General features: G+C 34.9%; 4 protein-coding genes across 9 annotated transcripts; 3 read left to right on the forward strand and 1 right to left on the reverse strand.

Moving 5' to 3' along the window:
* Positions 1-753: 753 nt before the first annotated feature.
* On the forward strand, positions 754-6,025 carry LOC110811537 (Nuclear transport factor 2 (NTF2) family protein with RNA binding (RRM-RBD-RNP motifs) domain-containing protein). Its single transcript, XM_022038061.2, has 9 exons — positions 754-1,197; positions 1,290-1,424; positions 2,497-2,806; positions 2,976-3,229; positions 3,708-3,894; positions 4,773-4,894; positions 4,974-5,042; positions 5,301-5,379; positions 5,537-6,025. Exons 1-9 carry the CDS (start codon positions 1,168-1,170, stop codon positions 5,677-5,679), a joined length of 1,329 nt encoding a protein of 442 aa, XP_021893753.2. The 5' UTR covers positions 754-1,167; the 3' UTR covers positions 5,680-6,025.
* Positions 6,026-6,282: 257 nt separating this feature from the next.
* On the reverse strand, positions 6,283-8,291 carry LOC110811539 (uncharacterized). Of its 3 annotated transcripts, none has more exons than XM_022038062.2 (4): positions 8,144-8,291; positions 6,954-7,869; positions 6,686-6,858; positions 6,283-6,589 (listed from the first exon to the last, which is right to left on the reverse strand). In XM_022038062.2, the coding sequence occupies exons 2-4, from the start codon at positions 7,815-7,817 to the stop codon at positions 6,457-6,459; spliced, it is 1,170 nt and encodes a 389-aa protein (XP_021893754.2). In that variant the 5' UTR covers positions 7,818-7,869; positions 8,144-8,291; the 3' UTR covers positions 6,283-6,456. The 3 variants fall into 3 exon arrangements, with proteins under 3 accessions (XP_021893754.2, XP_021893755.2, XP_088071693.1); XM_022038063.2 differs by having other exon boundaries at positions 6,954-7,921; positions 8,144-8,273; XM_088215567.1 differs by having other exon boundaries at positions 6,954-7,931; positions 8,144-8,258.
* A 436-nt stretch (positions 8,292-8,727) lies between these two features.
* LOC110811515 (hypothetical protein At1g04090-like) lies at positions 8,728-13,830 on the forward strand. 2 transcript variants are annotated; one of them, XM_088215565.1, is made up of 3 exons: positions 8,728-8,823; positions 9,627-9,812; positions 11,938-13,830. In XM_088215565.1, exons 2-3 carry the CDS (start codon positions 9,710-9,712, stop codon positions 13,539-13,541), a joined length of 1,707 nt encoding a protein of 568 aa, XP_088071691.1. In that variant the 5' UTR covers positions 8,728-8,823; positions 9,627-9,709; the 3' UTR covers positions 13,542-13,830. The 2 variants fall into 2 exon arrangements, with proteins under 2 accessions (XP_088071691.1, XP_088071690.1); XM_088215564.1 differs by lacking the exon at positions 8,728-8,823 and having other exon boundaries at positions 9,543-9,812.
* Positions 13,831-14,483: 653 nt separating this feature from the next.
* LOC110811540 (cytochrome oxidase complex assembly protein) lies at positions 14,484-18,972 on the forward strand. Of its 3 annotated transcripts, none has more exons than XM_022038065.2 (4): positions 14,484-14,737; positions 15,134-15,268; positions 18,075-18,262; positions 18,653-18,972. In XM_022038065.2, the coding sequence occupies exons 1-4, from the start codon at positions 14,688-14,690 to the stop codon at positions 18,709-18,711; spliced, it is 432 nt and encodes a 143-aa protein (XP_021893757.2). In that variant the 5' UTR covers positions 14,484-14,687; the 3' UTR covers positions 18,712-18,972. The 3 variants fall into 3 exon arrangements, with proteins under 3 accessions (XP_021893757.2, XP_021893759.2, XP_021893756.2); XM_022038067.2 differs by lacking the exon at positions 18,653-18,972 and adding an exon at positions 18,363-18,646; XM_022038064.2 differs by having other exon boundaries at positions 14,485-14,737; positions 18,664-18,972.
* The last annotated feature ends 1,077 nt before the right edge of the window (positions 18,973-20,049 follow it).

Raw genomic sequence — 20,049 nt, forward strand, 5'->3', positions numbered from 1 at the left:
AATTCATGAAAAAAAAATACACTAATTATAATTGTTTATTATAAGACATCTTTTTATACATGTACAAGTAAAATTCAGACTCAAAAGTAAAATATTTAAAATTTATTAGGAAATATTATAGTATTAAAGTTAAATTTTTTGACCATATATCTTATTAATTTTAAGAAAAATACAACTTTTCTAGTAAAAAGGAGACTAAATTAACTTGTTATAGTAGTCAAAATATTTTATTAATGATGAGGATTGAGATAATCATTACATATATATATATATATGTATATGGAAACGGTGAGTAATTTCATAAATTTGTGTAAATTCTAATTAATTACTATACCACCTTAACAAATTTTTCCTTCCCCAAAACCATTACACACACACACACACACATATATATATATATATAAAGTGTATATATATGTATATAAATAGATATAGAAAGTAACTTTGTAAAAAAAAGATTTTAGTTAATTTTGGAATTGTATGACAAATTAACTAACAAAATCATAAGTGATCCAAATCTTAAAAGTAGCTAAAAAACCTAACCAAGAGTACACCATCATCATCAATCAGAAGATCTCCCAATCTTGTTGATGGACGGTTGGGAGTACTTAACGGGCTTCAAAGTGGTCCCCACCAACCCGACAGCTGTTACATTTTTTGGGGTAAATCTCCGGTGAATATATACCGTTTGATATTTTGATGATTCCGAATTTAATTTTAATAAAATGAAAAATAAAAATAAAAAATTAAATAAGAGCAGCCTCCGCAGTGGAGCAGACAAAGGCTCTCAAATCTCTACTTCACAGATCTAAAGCTTCCGTCTTTTCTCTCGACAAAATCCTCTCTAGTCCGTAACCCACACTACCAAGCTCTCTTTTTTCCTCTCTCTGCGTGTTTGTTTTGTTGAAGAAATAGGATTAGAGCTAACGAAAGAAACAATAAAACCAATTACAGTGGTTTAGTGGGGCTTACCTTTTCATCTTCTTTTTCTGTGTTTGCAAATTAGGGTTTTTGGTGGGTGTTTTTTATTGTTTTTTTTTAATCTTTGCCTTTTTTGAGGATCTGGATTAATCATAATTTAGATAGGAGCGAGGAACTTTGTGGGGGGTTTTAGGTAGATTAGATCGTGGTCCGGTGCATGCTCTTGCTGTGAGGTAAGAGCAAGAAATGGCTACTCCTTATCCAGGAGCTGTTCAGGTAAACCCTTGATATATTTATTGGTCCATTTTAATTTTCTCTCTTTCTATGTTGGTTTTGGTGAAAATGGGTCTGTGGCTTCTCGCTTTCAGGTAGGATCATACTTCGTGGGGCAGTACTATCAGGTGCTACAACAGCAGCCAGATCTCGTTCACCAGTTTTACTCCGATGCCAGCACCATGATTCGGGTTGACGGGGATTCCAGCGAATCTGCCTCGGCCATGCTGGTAAGAACTCGCATATCCGTCTGTTATTTGGAATATGCACCTTCAACTTTCATTTCAAAAAATAAAAAATCCGTATATATTGCACGATTACATGGTGTTAATTATATGTCAAAAAAGGGCGTTTCTGTATGAGTATTTCATGTCGGGGAAAAACTAGATGATTTTCGTTGGCTAATTAATTTGAACTTTGGAGGGATGTTTGAATTTTTGTGGACTAAGATTTATGTTGGTCAAGGGCTTTTTTTCATGAATGGGTAGATTTATTTTTTGAAATATTCCTGTGAATATTTGACAGTAGCAGTATTGGAAATGAAGTAGATAACCTTCGAGCTTGCAGAAAGCTGCAACGTTTCTGATTATTTTCTGAAGAATTTTAGTCCTTTCTATTTGTTAATATCTGAACTATCCAATTTATAGTAGGTTTCGTTCTAATAACTTTTGAAAATATTTTCTGTGGTTATTATTTTGCTAGCCAGATTGTTAATTGTCAAGTTTGAAATGCACGTGATTGATGAACCGCCATAGATGACAAATTGAAATGAAGTGGATACAAGTTCCACTTTAGTAAACAATCACATAAATGGAGAGGGATCAAAATAAATTTTTCTGATTGTTTTGTATGTTTTTTGATTTCTACATTTGCTGTCAATAGCGCCTTAATGGTGTTATCCTTCTGGTATTTCTTTTTTCTTTTTTTACAAAGTAAACTATTGCATCCTGTTTGTAGTTATTCCCACCATTAATTTTGATGTTTGTGCTATTATTTTTAATTACAGCATAAATTTTATGTTTGACCCATGCTCACTCCTGGCATCCCCTTTTTGTATTCCAAACCCAAGGAATTTTTGGCAGGGTAGAGATAACTTGAACGTAAAAATTGATGCTATAATTATACATATTACTCTAATATGAACATTGCACTAGTGGCACAAAATTGAAACAGAACCAACATTAGTATATTTATCTTTCACTCCCTTGTTCCTTCCCTGTGACTTTGCAAATCAAATTATTGTATCAATATATTGAATTTTTAGTTTCTTATATGCTTAACCTTCCTATTTTCTATCTGCAGCAAATTCACACAATGGTCATGTCACTAAATTTTGCTGCAATTGAGATCAAAACTATTAATTCTCTTGAATCTTGGAATGGAGGTGTTCTGGTGATGGTTTCCGGCTCTGTTAAAACCAAGGATTTCAGTGCCAGAAGGAAATTTGTGCAGAGTTTTTTCCTTGCTCCTCAGGAGAAGGGTTACTTTGTTCTGAATGATATCTTTCAGTTCATTGATGATGGAACATTTTTTCAACATCCAGCTACCCTGTTATCAGACAACAAACTTGACGCCCAGATAAATGCTTCTAGTCCTCTCTCAGAACCACAAGGTACAGGACATTTATATTAGAGTAATCACAGCAGTGTTACTTATTGAAAGCCTGATACTGTTTTCATTGCTCTTCTTTGTGTTTTTGGATTTTGTTCACTCTTTCATTATTAAGATTCATTTTGAGCTGAAAGTATTAATTGGTTGGTCTAACTCTCCTGCCTTGCTAGTTTCTGACTATGTATTGGAGGAAGAAGCAAGGGACTATGTGAACTCGGTTCATATAGAAGATGATCCTGTTGACAAGTATAGTTTATCCGAGTCTCCACAGCAAGAGGACCTCAAGGCTGAAATTGTGGTGGAGGAAACTCCTGCAGAAGAGGCCTCTGCTTCTCATCAGACTACAGTGACTGTGCAAGAACCCCCAGTTGCTGCTGTGGAGGAACCTGTGGCGGAGCTTACAAAGAGAACCTATGCTTCTATTGTATGCACTTATCTGCTGCTTTTTCATTTGCTTTTATGCCTGTGCCAATGCTTGTGCATTGCAATGTGGGTGTTGAGTGCTGGTGTGTGCTTAAGTGGGTTAGCTGCTCTTACCTAAGGAAGTGGTAACAATTTGCTATGCATGTATATATTCTTTTCATCTTGAATGTACTATGAAGTGATTAAGTTAGCAGGTTATGTGTGTATTCATGCATTTGAGTACATTTTGTTTTCACCTATGCCTCCTTTCTTGTTGAATTCTCTATAGGAGTAATTGTGTAATATATATCCAAATTTGTTGTACTTTGTTACTGAAGAAACCTTCACTAAGTCCTGTCTAATGTACAAGCATTGTGAACCAAAAGGGTGTTTCCATAAGGTATCATAAAACAGAACCATGCATGAGAGTGACTAGATACTGGAATTTTTAGTTGTTCAAAGTTTGTTTTGGAGGATTGACTGTTTCTTTACCTGTGTAGCTACGAGTTGCTAAGGAACCGTCAACACCAGCTATTTCTACTCAGACATCATTTAGCAAGAGTGCTCCAACTACTTCAGAATGGAACTATGCACCCCAGCCCCCTGCTCAACAGTTAAGCTATGCATCATCTTATGTGCCTGAATCTGGAGCTGAGGTGACAGAGGATGGCTCAGGATTGGAAGAAGGTGAAGCCTTTTATTTCTACTATTTCCATTAGATGAGGGCCTCATCATGTGATAATAGTTATGGCATCGTTGAGTTGTGTTTGTTTTTTGGTGGATGATTTGAGCACTGTCACAACATTTAGCTGTGATAGCATCCTCCCCTCCTGCTGTCATTTCAGTGAGCTCCTTCACTACAATGTCATAGGCAAACTTATAATATTTTTTAAAAAATTGTTCAGGGTTTTAGCCTGATACCTTTACTAGGTTGGTAACCATCTACCATACACTTCATTTTTTTTTTTGCTCAGATGTATATCAACTTTCAATATTACAGGGAATAGTTGCAGAAAAGTATTTTTGAAGCTAGCTGGTTGCAATTATTTTCCATTATTTAACTTCCTAAAATGCCTTATAGAGTTGGAGAGCTTAGTTTGTTGCCATTGACTTTGTCCTTTGCGATGGCACTTTGAGCCTGCACATTTACTCACAAGGTACCCTCTGTACATTAGTTGTGGAGAGCTCCTTTGAAGTGGGTGATTGGGAACTCAACAGGTCTGGCAGGCATCTGAGTCAGATCAGGGTTGGAAGAGAGTGATCAGCATTCTCCCTCTATTCTAGGGGATTCTTTTGTCTAATGGTCTAGGCCTCTTTTTGGTATCTTATGGATTATTCTATTATCTAATGATCTAGGTCCATTTTTTGGTATCTCAAATGCGGAGGGTGTAGAGGATCTTCAAGACATATTTAAGATACATTCTTTAACTTGTAATGCATTCTTTCGTACATTGGCGATGACATGACCCCTTGCAGCTTGTTTACAATAATTTTCATTCTCGGAAAGAATTATTCATATCATATTTTGAACTGTCAACTTGATTCTTTATTGTTCATTGTTTCAGGTGAATTCAAATCCGTTTATGTAAGAAACTTGTCCTCTACAGTAACTGCTGCTGAAATTGAGGAGGAATTTAAGAACTTTGGTAGAATCAAGCCTGATGGTGTTTTCATTAGAAACCGCAAGGTAATCTTTTCTTTTAATCATGCACATGTATTTAAATCATAACCTGGAAAGAACTATATTTAGTATTTGATTGATGCAGGATGTTGTTGGCGTTTGTTATGCTTTTGTTGAGTTTGAAGACATGCTTGGTGTTCAAAATGCTATCAAGGTTTGGATTCTCTTATCTTATGGTTTGTATTTTTTTTTCCCCTAAATGAATGGTGTCTTTAATTGGTTCTGCTTGTTGACTCAAGCTAGTGATATGGTATTTTTAACTTCAATATAATGCCTTGTGACAGCGATGAAGCACATATATCAGGTGTTGTAATTTATTTCCACAATCATCATAGGATATCATCTCTAATTTGAACATTAAGGATTTAGATTATGTAATTGTTGGTAGATTGATCTTATGTTCATTATACAGGCATCTCCCATAGAATTGGCAGGAAGGCCAGTTTATATCGAGGAGCGGAGACCAAACAGCAGTGGCATTCGAGGAGGAAGTATGTGTCTCTTTTTTATTTTTTAGTATTTATGCTTCTGTGTTGGTTTGCATTTTCTTTATCCTTTATATATATACTACTTGTTCCCTTATAAGAAGGAATTCCTTGTATCATTCTGTTGATGTTGGTTACATCCGGATTCTGTTCTGTTGATCAGGAAGGGGACGTGGTAGGGGTGGTTATCCAACAGAGTCCCCAAGGGGACGATTTGGTTCTCGTGGTTTGGGCAGGGGAGGGAACCAAGAAGGTGGTGAATTCAGATTGAGGGGTAATGGTTTTCAGCAGCGTGGTTCACGATAAGCTATAAGTATGCACGAGCTAAGTTTGCAATGGGCAGAACTATAAATTAAGGAGCTTAACAGAATTTTTCTTTGTCTGGGAGTGCTAGAAGGTTGCTGATTCCTGATTGAACACTTACCTGTTGATGGCGTCAGGAAAATGTATGTGTACTCTTTTAGGTGTGTTATTTAAGTGAATGGGAGTGTTGAGGGACAATTTTTGTTCTGTTTCCTCTGGTACATATATCCTGCTTCTCCGCTTGAATGGTTTTTAATGTGCAATTCAAGTGGGAAATTTTTGGGATTTTGTGTGAGGAAAAGTGATAAGACAATCATTGTGGTTGGATATGAAGTAACTTTTGTTTGAATTCATGTATCTCTGTTTTCGATCCCCATGTCCATTCTTATTCAGGACTCCAGAAGAAAACTGGTACATATGCGAAATCTCCATGCATGGCCATAAAATGCTACAATCAACATCCTGGTTGATCATAGGGGTAAACATGAAATCGAAGGTATGCAGTTTCGAATTTTCTAGAATACTGATGGCTGCTTAGCTAATTTGTATTCTAGAGTTCATATGGTTCTCATTCAAATCACAATTAAGGGATTCTCTTGTTTAGTATTGTCAAAAACCAAGTGCCCTGCATCTTCATTTAACAGATGTCAATCATCATGTACAAACAGAATGGTTGTTATTCCTTTCCATACACATGTTTCTGTTAATTAATATTACAAAAACCACTTGTGTTCTACACGCCTGCTAATCATATTGGCCAGTGCAATTCTTTCTGTAGTCTTAAGCATTAGCAGAAGCTACAGGCCCTTGGTGGACTTGTGCCAAGACATGGTCGTGGGCATTTTCGACATTGCATTCGTCCTCATCTTCCTCCGTTTCCCAGAGAAAACTGGCATATGCAGCATGAACATGGCTGAAATCAAACAAAGAATTGAAGTCAGGCCAATCAAACCTATATACATGTACATATGAACCGAGAGAATTAATAGGCATAAAGAGCAACGCTAACCTATCTTGAGGAGAAGCCTGAATTGCTCGTTCAAAGTAAAAAGAAGCTCTGTCAAGGTCACGGTGTAGTTTCCATACCAGCTTAGCATATTGTGATAAAATTTCACCATCATTTGGATCTAGTAGGATTGCGCGAGAGTAGTACTCCATTGCGCCCTCAAGGTCTTGTTTAGACTGTTGACGTAACCGATTAATTTTTCCTCTAAAACAAATTCTCATAGTTGCAAGTAATTTCAATTCAAACTTAACAAAGAGAGAGCAACACTCACCTGATACAAAAACTGAGCATAATTCCTCAAAAATAAGGGGTTAGCAGGATTTTCCTCCACCATTCTCCTGTAGTACTCTTCTATGCTCTGATTATTCCCACCATCTCCACCAGAACCAGCTGAAAAAAATTCCCCACCACCACCACCTCCATGACCACCACCACCACCGCCATTACTATCAATGCCAAGCCCTCTTGCTAGAAACAATCCTTGACTAACCAAACCCATTTCTTGCTCAAAACCCAGGTTCAAGCTTTTGTTCACCATTTCAATCTCCTCTCTCAATACCAATTTATCCTTGTTTGCTAAATCCAATTCACCACCATTAATACCCATCATCTTGTCTCCTTGTGCTCTTGCAACCTTTCCAGCATTTTCCGTCTCTTCATCAAATCCTACATTGACACCTTCTTTGTCTTCTTTTTCCTCACACCCAGATCTTGAGTTGTTAACTGGGAAAGAACGTATTGTCTCCAACTTCAAGCACTTGGCTTTCCCCGGTAGCTTGGTTGGCGGGTTATTTCTGCCACTGTTTTCTTCATTGCTGGAGGAACAAGGAGCATGGAGAAGCCCTTCAAGGTTGCCTGCAGATTGAGCTCGCCGGATGCCATTGCTAGAATGGGAGATTTCAGGGAAGGAGGGAGAGATGGGAGAGGAATTACAAGAGAGATGGAAAGAGCCAGTAGATTGGTGAAGGGAAACCTTATTGTGGGTTTGGTGAAGGGCGGTGGTGGGTGGTGGGAAGTGATGCCTGATAGTGCTGTGGGAGGTTTCATGGTGAAGATTGTTGTTATTATTAGGGCTTTCTGCAAAAGAATGGAGGAGAGAACCAAATACTGGTGTTGAAGAACTCCTTAGCAACATGTTTTCTGATTGAATCCTCTGTTGGTGGCTGCTGGTTTCCTATTATCAACTTCTGCGAAAAACAGAACAAGAAATTCACTACACGAGAAACTCCATCTTGTTTCCTGCTCTCAACTCCAAAAGGGAGAAAAAAAAAAAAAAAAAAAAAAAATCAAACCCAATAATCATGTAAATTAAGATATCGTTTCCCATTCTTAAACTCCTACTAAGCAAATCAGTTCAAATCAAACCAAACCAAACCAACCATCTGTTCATCAAATTACTATTTCTACCAGCATCACCAGCATGATTAAAACAAAAAGAAAAGGCTTTAATCATTGACCTACCCTTGTTTGATTTCTGAAACAAATTGCAGTCCCTTTTTATCTCCACAGGGTGACTGGTCTTGACAGAAGGAAGGCGCTTTTGCCCATGAAATGGACAATAGAAGAAGAAAGAGAGATTCAATATATATATATATATATATAGAAGTACATACATATATATATAAAATTAAAATTAACAACTTGACCAGTCAGATACATGAATAAAATGAGCCAATCGGAAATTAGAAATCTTTAATAAAGAAAAAAAAAAAAAATTAATGGGAATCAATGTGGTTTTCCTTTATTTGGTGTGTGGTGGAGGAGAAAAATATCAACTTGTTCTCTGCTTTTTTGGCATCAAGGTACAGGAACCATGGGTTTTTTGTCTTCTTATTCGGCTCTTAGCCTTGCATTTTGCAGGGTTGGTGGGCCATGGTTAGGAAGCATATCCACCGTTTGATTCGATGACTGCGTTTTGACTTTGATTATTCTTTTTTCATCATGTGCTCTTTTCTAAAGATTCTGTCTATTTAACAGTCTTACTTGGCGTGCGGGCCGTACACGTGGCACAAACGTCCAAAATCTGCCACTCACGTGTCGTCAATATCTTTTCTTCGTGTCAGGCACTCTGCCAATGGTGGAAAGCCACGACATCAAACATGACGTCACAAGGCTTAGATTCATAGACGTGACACAACCAGGTATATATATCATCTTGGAATTAAATAATTATTTTATACAAAATATTGCATATATTTTTTTCACCAAAAATATACCCAACAAGCTTTTGGTCCAGTTATCTATCTGAGTTTTAATTTTAATGTGAAAATTTAAATTTTAGCTTTTATTTAAAAATTAAAATAATATATATTACGATGCTCATAATAACTATTGGGTCTTGTAAGTATATACTGCTTTGATATTGGGTGGGAACAAATTCTTAAGTGAGACCAAATTTTTAAACTTGAATTACTATAATGAGATATTATTTTTTCCTGACATATAAATATAATTAATATATATAAAAACTTAAACAATTAATTATGATAATATCTAAATATTATATATATTTTAAAAAATTCAATACTAAATATTTCTTAATTGAATTTTCATAAATTTCAAATTTACCCCCCCCCACATTTAAACATTATAATAACTTCTTTAATCAAATAATGCTAATTATATCATAAAATTAAATTTTTTATTTTTTATTTTTTAAGATCACATAAGTTTATGTTGTTTGCTGTTCTATAAAATTATAATTTTAAATTATGTTTTAATTGTTTTCAGCTTTATACATTACAAGAATAAAAAAATTTAAAATATAAACGTAAATAAAAAATATTAAATTTTAGAAATTAATTTAATAATTTAAATAATATAATAACACGTGCCACTATAAAATCTGCAAATAGAAAGTTCAAAAAAAAAAAAAAAAGTAAACAATACGAAGTACCCAATGAAAGTGGGAGCTGACGCCAAGAATTTTGGAATATGATCACAGTAAAGGAAGGAATTCTGGGACGATGATCAATTTCAGGCTTCGTTTCTATGTTTGATCTCTGATGATATCCGAGAAACGAAGACATGTTTGGCTGCAAATGCTTGTACTGGAGCGGTGTCGATAATTTCTCCCCTACTGAGCCTGAAACTTTCTCCCTGCCAGCACCAATTCCCCAATGGCCTCCAGGTGATTTGAATTGTTGGTTTGATTGGTATGATTTAGATCTAAATTCTCCTCTTACTTCTGTTTTTTCTTCGGGATTGGAGAGGTAGATGATGACGGGTACGCAATTTTCATCTACGTGTTCAATTGGGAATTTTCTTGAGATTATACTAGCCTCTTTATATGAATATGAAATACGGGTGTCTGTCTAGCTTTATTTATTTCAGATTACGGGTTATTATCTTCATGTTTCTTTGTTTTTCACTGTGCAGGAAGCTGAGAAATATTGGTGAATTTTTTTTCCTCTTTCTAAAAGTTTGTGAAGCTTGGAAATCGAACTTTCTTGCTTTGATGTTTCAATTTCATGCGAATGAAATTTTTTTCAATGTTTTCAGTGTATGGGCTTTTACCTAAGAGGTCTAATTAACATGTCTAAGATTCAGTTTTTCTCTTCCTCTTTTCTTGTTTTTTATTATTTATATTTTTAAATTAGATTGAGTTGATTTTTTAAGAAACTTAAACTGAGAGGAACAAAGACTTTGGTACTGCTCTAAGTCCAATGGCTGGCGAAAGAATGAATGAACAAATAATAGGAAGGAGAGTGGAGGAAAGAATGAGTTAACAAGTAATAAGAGAGAAACGAAGTTTTCAAAATTAGGATACAACAATTTTTATCTTGTGTCGTATTAAATAATAGATTAAAACTGATTATCTCAAAAGTATAAGTTGATAGAAATTGACAATCTAGTATTTATATATTAATCCATACGACCTGATTTGGTAGTAAACAATTATAATCAAGATACTACCTAATATAGTAGTTCTACTATATAAAATTGTTGCTTAGAGTAAGTTTGCTTTTCCTTTTAAAAAAAATCAAATAAATGTTTCTCACATGTTGTGGCTTTAAAAAAATCTTCTCTCAATTTTTTCCTAATGCTTTTCTGTAAAAAGAATCTAATGTCAGAGTATGTCTAGAAGGGTGGATTAGACACTCAAAATATCCTGACTTACCCTTTGAAATTTAGCTTTGATCTGCATTGAGCTCTAGCTTAGCTTTATGTTATATTTATCTAGCCATAACTGTTTCCAAACTTCCATGACTAGAGGGTCATTGCTCCTAAATTGTCACTTTGAGTTGCTGAATCTGTACTTTTTTTTTTTCTGCATTTATATTGGTCTTTTCATGAATATAGGCTTTTATGCTTACAGCTTTAATGGTAATGTTATTTAGTTTTTGTTTTCTTGTTGTTTTTAACATAAGCTCTCAATTCCCCTGCTGCAGCCTTATCTCTTTGATGGTTTGTTGCGAAACTCTCAGTAACTAAAGTCAATGTACAGGCAGAACTCATACTTAGTGGTTGCTCTTCATCTCTTAGATTCTCATTGCCTTTTTTGTGGGGAAAAAGTCATGAATGTGTATGCATGTATTCCTCTATTGTTTTGGCGAATGGAGTTTTTCCATAAAAGGTTAAATCAAATCACCAGTAGCAGCTTTTCATGATATAATGCTTAAGCTTCCCCTGAAATACCAAGAACGTAAGATGATTCAGGCAATTTGCATAAAAAGCCATGATATTTCTAGCGTAACTATTACCTGCATTAGGATTTGAATATAGAATTTTAAAATTTCTGTAAATAAGAAGTAAAATAGTGCAGAAAAGTAAGCGGCAGAAGATATTTATACAGTTCGTTTAGTCTGACCTACTCTACAAGAGAGGTGGATCTCAGATTCAATATAGAAAAGTATTGGAGATTATTGTAGTTCTCTCACACTCAAAATCTAACCCCGGGTATATCTAAATCTCTTAAAGTTAATGACTTTTGTGTATGCTGCTATATGATAAAAGCGTACTCCGGTACATTGGAGACCTTGTTTATTTGTAACTCAAGTCTAAATGAAATCAAGTTATGTTATAACAATTTATGCCGACTCTTGTAGGTGTCATTTTTATCTATACAATTTAGAGTCTAGTAGCATGTCTGCTTATCATAATTTTAAGGATTTAAATTTTAGATTGTCAATGGTGAAACAAAATGTTGGAAGTAATCTTTTATCATTAGTTATTATATTGTTCAAGGCCTCCTGGTATCCTTTTGGGTATAGTTTGCTGTTTCAGAAGTTCTAATTACGTGGCTGCCTTCTCAGGTCAAGGATTTGCTTCTGGAAGAATAAATCTCGGAGAAATAGAAGTTACTAAAAGCTTCCGGCTTGAATTCATCTGGGGTTATAGTCCATCGCAAGACAAAAAGAAGGGCATTTCATTTTATAAACCAGTTGGAATACCTGATGGTTTTCATTGCCTTGGTCACTACTGCCAGTCTAATTCTAAACCTTTTAGAGGTTATGTTCTACTGGCTAGAGAATTAGCTTCTTGCGAACCAAGTGAAAATGTGCTTAGCCCTACTAACCTACCAGCTCTTAGAGAGCCTGTTGATTATGCCTTAATTTGGAGTTCATATGATTGGAGTGATGAAAGCTATGAAGGATGTGGCTTTATCTGGCTACCAAAGCCTCCTAACGGCTATAAGCCTATGGGCTACGTGGTTACAAATACTTCTGATAAACCCCAACTGCATGAAGTGAGATGTGTTCGAGCAGACTTGACAGATAAATGTGAAGCATATAAAGTTATAATAAACATAAGTTCTAAATTTTCAGATGCTCCACTTCAAATTTGGAAAACAAGACCCTCACAGCGAGGAATGTTGGGGAAAGGCATATGTGTAGGGACTTTCTTTTGTAGTAGCTACTATATACGTGGGGAAGATCTGGAAACAGTATGCTTGAGGAATTTAGGTCTGACATTGCATGCAATGCCAAACCTTGATCAAATTCATGCCCTCATCAAGCACTATGGACCAACTGTGTTTTTCCATCCTAACGAGGTATATTTGCCTTCATCTGTTTCTTGGTTTTTCAGGAGTGGAGCTTTATTATACAGTGCTGGGAATTCAGTTGGTGAACCTATCGATGCTACTGGCTCAAATTTGCCTAGTGGTGGAACAAATGATGGTGAGTTTTGGATAGATTTGCCAGCTGATGAACGGAGAAACAGTATTATCTATGGAAATTTAGGGAGTGCTAAACTTTATGTACATGTGAAGCCTGCTCTTGGTGGGACTTTTACTGATATTGCAATGTGGGTCTTTTGTCCGTTTAATGGACCAGGCACGCTTAAAATTGGACAAATGAATATGCCTTTTAGCAAGGTTGGACAACATCTAGGCGATTGGGAACATTTCACTCTCCGAATCTGCAACCTTACCGGAGAACTATGGAGCATATACTTCTCCCAGCACAGTGGTGGTGAATGGGTGGATGCTTATGATTTGGAGTATATAGAAGGTAATAAAGCCATTGTCTATTCGTCAAAAAATGGACATGCAAGCTACCCTCATCCTGGAATCTATCTTCAAGGATTGATTAAGCTTGGAATTGGAGTAAGGAATGATGCTGCACGTAGTAGTCTATACGTGGATTCGAGCAGCCATTATGAGATTATTGCAGCAGAATATCTTGGTGATGGAGTTGTTGCTGAGCCTGGTTGGTTGCAGTTCATGAGAGAATGGGGTCCTAAAATTGTCTACGGTTCAAGCACTGAACTGAATAAGGTGATTAAACGCTTACCTTTGTTGTTCAGATTCCGAGTGGAGAACATGTGTTGCAAGTTACCAATGGAGTTATACGGAGAGGAAGGCCCTACTGGACCCAAGGAGAAGAACAACTGGGTGGGTGATGAAAGAGGCTAGATTTAAACTTTGATGGAGTTTGCTTCATCTTCAACTCATGTATTTAAGTTACGTGGTCGCTACAAGTTATTGATTGCATAGCAGATCATCTAAATTTACTAGATTTATCATTCTTGATGTAAATATTAAAGAGGGTTCTGATAGAATTTCTGTTTAAGTTAAAGGAATGATTAAGAAATCAAGTAGAACCCAGCAGCAGGTATCTGCAATCTGATACAGTTATTTGATTGTATAGTGAAAAGGTAAGTTGATAATGGAGATTAGAAGAGGTCTGGTCTTTCCACTTCCAGTAGTACATGTTTGTCAATAGCTAGAAATAGAAGATGAGAAACTGCATTAATAATGTGATTTTTGTTTGAAAATTTTAATGTTCAAATAGTTGATATATATATATATATATATATATATAAACTGATTTCTAAAAGAAAAAATGTAATTAAAAATTTTGCAAAAATTAACATACTGCAATTATAATAATTATTTAATAAAAAATAAACTTTCTAAAATAAATTAGTATTGACCAAATATATGATAATATGAATCTTAAACCTTAATATTTTATGTTTCAAGGTATTTTTGTTATATTTTTATTTTTAATTAAATAACAACTTATATAAGAGTAATTTCAAAAATATTTATCAGCTTATTTTCTTAAATAAACTCATAAACTTTGAATCAAGAAAATATATGAATGGATTTAACATTTAGGACTAATTAAGCTCTTTATTTTAAGCTAATTAAGTACAGAAAAAAAAATTAAAAATATACATTTTTTTTATTCTACATAAACTATTTTTTAAATATATAATTTAAATGATATTTATATAAGCTAATTATGTAATTTTTTTTTAAAATATAGAAAGAAAAGGTTTGTGTATATTTTAATTTTAAAATTTTAAAATATATAATCAAAGCTGAATAATTTAAATAAAAAAAAAATATAAATCACATCGATGTCCGAAATATAAACTATCGAAGCACCGCCGAGTTGAACAGACGCCGCAGTTCGGGTTCAGTCATCGGCGTCCCCGCTGAATCGATCGGTGTTGCCGCTTATAATCTCAACTACTAAAATTTGACGAAGTAGAGAGAGAAGGGGACGACGACAATCCGAGGAGCAGATTGAACAAAAGAATAACTCGGAGGATGCTAGCGAGAAGATTTAGTTCCTTATTCAAGCGTTCTCCAACTGGCAGGTAGAAAATTTTACTTTCTTCTCTGAATCCTCCTTTTCGTGTCGCTTTAGGTTCAAGTTTTCATTCGGTTAGATGAATTCACTGGTTATGGGTACCCATTCGCTTGCGTTATGGCTTTTTCTTGACCCGAAAAAGAAAATGTCAAACTCCAGAAAACACTATTTTCGTTTTCTCACTAAAAAATTCTCTAAACCTAAATAGTTATTTTGAAAAGAATCTTGAGAAGTAAAGGTACGGAAGCGAAAATGTTTACGCACTTGATCTCAGGAGTTTAAATTACTTCTCAATTTGTGCATTGTGATAGAGAATATCAAGCCTTTCCGGTTATTCAATCAGAGAGGTAAAATGAAAACTGAAGTTGAGGATAAGTGACTCATGAAATTTGCTTCTGTGCAGTTCGGCAAAATCTTTAGATGAAGGAAATGATAGTTCTTTTGGTCGTAAAGCAGTGTCTTTTGTCTTGATTACCATCACCGGCGGTGTTGCTTTGAGTGCTCTTGATGATCTTGCCATTTATCATGGCTGTAGCAGGTATACTTTTATTTTACTTGCAACTTTTATCAACGTTTAAAGAAACACCCATCGTTTTGTCAAACATAAATTAATTTGCAACTAAAGAAATGTTGAACTTGCCAACTTGGTGGATTAAGAAAAATGGTTGCTCAATTTATTATTCCATTTATAATTTAGAGCTATTAAAATCTGTGGTTACAGATGCTGCTGCTTGTTGGTTTAGGTTTCTGATTTAATAGGCAATTAGCAGGAATTAAGTTTCTAGTTTGTTTTTGACCTAATTGGATTTCAGTCTGGGTACATAAGTTGTTATTAGTTTTTTGTGACTACATTACAGTTACCCTTAGAATTTTTGGAACTACATAAGTTGTCAGGAACAGTATTGACTTGGCAATTGCAATATGCTAAGCATGATCTGCATGGCAGTATTGCCAAGTTAGATTTCCTAACTTAGCATAGGATGTAGTTTTTATAGTTTTTGCTACTAGATTAAAGAAAAGCAAAAACTAGATGAACTTTCCTTAACTCCATAGTCATGGAAAGGCAAAAATTAGATGAATAATATGATGGATTTATAACAAATACATATTACCAATGGTCAGATGTAAGAAATGTATACTTGTAAATAGGCTTCAAGTGCTTCATTCTGAGGATGTTAAATTCAAATTTATATTTTTTCTTGGAAAATTCTTGTAGCATTTTTGTGGTATTCCTTTGTTTTGTTCTCCATGAATGAGTAGCTTGCCATGCATGCCTGAGGGCTATATAGGTGGTGTCAATACCATTTTCAGCATTGCATCAATACTATTTTTGTGTTATTTTACATTGTTGAGTCTCATTCTCATACGTGGTAGATGTTGGAGTTGTTGGGCACTTAGACACATCAAAGTTGTTTTTGACCCTTGATCAGATACTAGGTTTGGCATATCCACACTGAAATTAGGTTGAACATTTAAAAGAAATCATACAACTATTGAATCTGCCAGAGTTCTGTAAAAAAAATGAATTATTTTCTCAGTAAAAAATTTCCTAATCTTGATAAACTCATGCAGAATCTGTGATGCTTGCAGTGTGGAGGTGAAACAGTAGTCCAGTTGGAAAAATATTGACCTGAGCTTAAGCAGCCTCCAATCTTGGGTGACAATTTATTGAATTCTCGTGATAAACATAAATATGTTGTTTGTTAAATATTTAACCCGCCCTTTTGGAACCCTTTATTTTCAGTCTTAGGTGGAATAACTTTGTTTCCTTGATGCGAATAAACAGAAATCTTAATTCTACAACAGAAAAAAATTTTCTTACTGTGCAAGAACTCTGGTTTGTCATCTCTGGTGTTCATGAAACCAATGATAGTTATTCTCAGTGCGTTGTTAATGGATAGTTATTTTTGGGCACTTTGACATACCTAATTTGTCTCTTAGTGGCTCTTGATCAGATGCGAGGTTTGGTATAATCATACTGAAATTTAGGTTGAATCAAATCTGTGCAACAGTAGAATCTTGCAGTGCAGACAGAGAAATCTGTTTTGTCACTTCTAGTTTTCATGAACTCAATGGTCATTAAAACATGTTATACCAAGATTTGCTATATAGCTGGTAAGGAAAATGAAAAGGATGGATATCTGAAGTTTAAGAAAATCAAAATTTCTCTGCTATTTGCTTAGTTATAAGGAGGATAGAGATGTGGAGGAAAAAGTTCATTTCTGCCTCTCTATTGCATTTCCATTTTCCCTAGCTTGGAAGAGTAATTTCATTTCACAATTTGGTTCCCTGTCATTTATCGGCCTCTTTTTTCTCTTCTACCTACCTTAAGAAAAGGTATTATCGCTCTTTCATTTTGTGTCAATTCTTACTGCCAATTTTCGCTTCTACAAAAGGATGAAAACAAATAATTGGAGGATTTCTATAAAAAAGTTAATTGAGACATCCTTTAATATTATAGAAGCATGGCATGTACAGTTTGAAATGTCGGGGTTCTGCATGCCTATCATCTTCATGTTCAACGGAAATGTGAAAGAAAAACGGAAAACATTTCTTAATTTGTTCTCCTTCTGCTAACATGTAGGAATTGGTTTTGGATATTGCATCTTGGTAACTGATTTTACCTTGAGAGCTATTTCTGGAAATGGCATATTTGCATATTTATCTGTTAAGTTTCATGTGCTTATGTCTGAAAGCACGTAATGAGGTGATGAAGGATGAATCATGGAAATGGTGAAGTACAATGACTTTGTTGCTGAAAGCAGCTTTTAATGAATGGCATAGTCGAAGAATCTTTGATAAGCACTGAATGTAGTGAAATGCTTGGTGGGACTAGGTTTCCCATCATGTTCTCTAACAATGATTCTTCTCTTTGCTGTGATCCAAGTCTTCGCTTTGATAGCCACAGAATTATTCATGTATAGGAATTTCTGATCTTTAGCTTACTTACAATGAAAAACTAGTCATCTTTAGCTTATGAGCCCAAGGGTTCTTACATGGGAGCGAGTTGTGAAAGCAGCATAGGACCTTAACTGAAGTGGATGGACTTCTTCCAATAAGAATGGGATTGAATAGTTACGGTCATTACCTGATATACCCGCTCTTCTTGTGGTCAATGTGGGAAATACTCTATGCATGATAGCTAACAGATGTCTCTTGGATTTCCTTCTACTTGTTGTCTCAATATCTAAGAGCATGGCAACATTAGGCACCAGTTTTATTAATGAAATTTATGGTCTGAGAAACTATTAAATTTGATTATTGCTTAGAAAAGAAGTTAATCTAGCCATCACTATTGGGAATATAATGGTGCTAATCCTCATATTCTACTGAATATTTTCCAGCAAAGCCATGGAGAAAGCAAGTAAGAATCAGGCCATAATAGAAGCTATTGGGGAGCCGATTAAGAAGGGACCATGGTACGGTGCATCTCTTGCAGTTGCTCACAAGAGGCATTCTGTGTCTTGCTCATTTCCAGTATCGGGACCACAAGGGAATGGAATCTTCCAGTTGAAGGCAGTTCGTAGTGGAGGTTAGTGTTAGCTATACACCTGTTTCTTCCTTTCACACACATGATGTTCGCTTTTTTGGTTTTTTTGAGTCTTTCCTTTGAAGTTCTCTGTATGGTGCAGCCTTTTCATAGTCAAATCAGATCTGCCACAAGCACTTTAAGTTGATGGCATCTGCATGAAAGTTTACTCGACGGTAATTAGGATTTGTGGGTAAAAATAGATGACGAGTTTGTTTTCTTCTGTGAACATAACTAAATAATTAGAGGCAAAGTAAATTTGGGGTAGGATTGAAGTCGTGTTTCCAAGTTATCTGTAGTAGTTTCTCTTTGCTGCAATTCAAGAAATATGTAAATGCTGCGGCTTCAAATCATTTTTTCTGGGTAAAAATAACTAGTTTATACTGAAACAAGTTTCTGAGCAGATAGCAATTGGTATTCATTTTTCCGACCTCGAGACTGGGAAATCCTAATCATGGAAGCTCTCCTCCATGTTCCTGCAAATGAGGGGAATCAGCAAGCATTACGGATTAATGTCTCGGACAGCATTCCTCCTCCAGTGCGCGCGGAATGCACGGATTGCAGGCCTCAAGAATAAGCCGATACAGATAAGAAATGAAAATTTTGTGGATTTTTTAATATTTTACTTTAGAGTAGCGTATGTTCTTAAATTTTAGTATGAACTTTGAATAAAATTCCATATCTGATGTATTCATCAGAATAATTTTCTGAAATCCCCTGTAATCTTTTTTTACATATTCATGCTTGACTCTCCTTCACCCACCACTCGAACACGCTCACGAAAAAGTAAAAGAATGTTTTCCAACTTTTCAACGCAGTGTCTCATTTTTAAAACTTTATCAACAGTTGATTTCAAATTCCACCAACTGATAAACCATAATTTCTGCCTTTTTATTTATTGGGTACCAAAATCTACTGTAAAAAAAAAAGAAGATTATTTATATAATATATTATGATAGAATTAAGAACACAGTGTGTCATCCCTCTAGAACTCACTCCAACACTCCCTTTGGCACGATACATGTAAAAATTAGATGGCATAATAATATTCAAACATGCATATTTTATTTCTATTTTTCAAATATTTAAATAGATAGTTATTATATATTGAGTAAATAGCTATTTTATATTATTATATTAATTTTATTTTAATATATTTAAATATTATTTCATAATTTAAAGTTACAGCTTATCAGTTGGCATTAATTTTGGGAAATATGAAATATTTAGGTGGTTTAATTTACTGAAAATGGATGAAGATAAAGAAAATGTTTTAAAACAAAATTTTGAGAGGGTTACGGGAGTAAGACGTGGTGGAGGTTAATTTTGTCTTTTCACGAAAGTACGGCTGAAGGGAACTAAGATTAGGTTTGGCCTTAATGAACATTAAAAATTGAATTTTGATACAGAAATCCAATTATTATTTTTTATTAATATTTTAATTAGTCTACGATATCATATATTATAGAATTAACGGTCGATAATATAAAAGTATATATGTATTGGTCGATCCCATTTATACATACATTAATAAAGTATGTAACAGTATTTCATGTGTGGATCAATTTAATTTGCTTGTCAAAATATTATTCATTTCTAATGTTTGTTGGACATGACCAACTGATATATGTTGAGTACATTTATTCTCCCGCAACTACTTTCCCACAATCAGACTCCGGACCCATAAAACCCAATCACCAAACACCTCCTAAGCTGGAAATATCACTACTGTCACCATCAACGCACACGTGTCAGTCAGGCGTGGAAACCCATGATGAACCGGGCCCCAC

This window comes from Carica papaya, chromosome 3 (genome assembly GCF_054855325.1).
Source record: "Carica papaya isolate Zhongbai chromosome 3, ASM5485532v1, whole genome shotgun sequence".
NCBI classification, from domain to species: Eukaryota; Viridiplantae; Streptophyta; class Magnoliopsida; order Brassicales; family Caricaceae; genus Carica; species Carica papaya.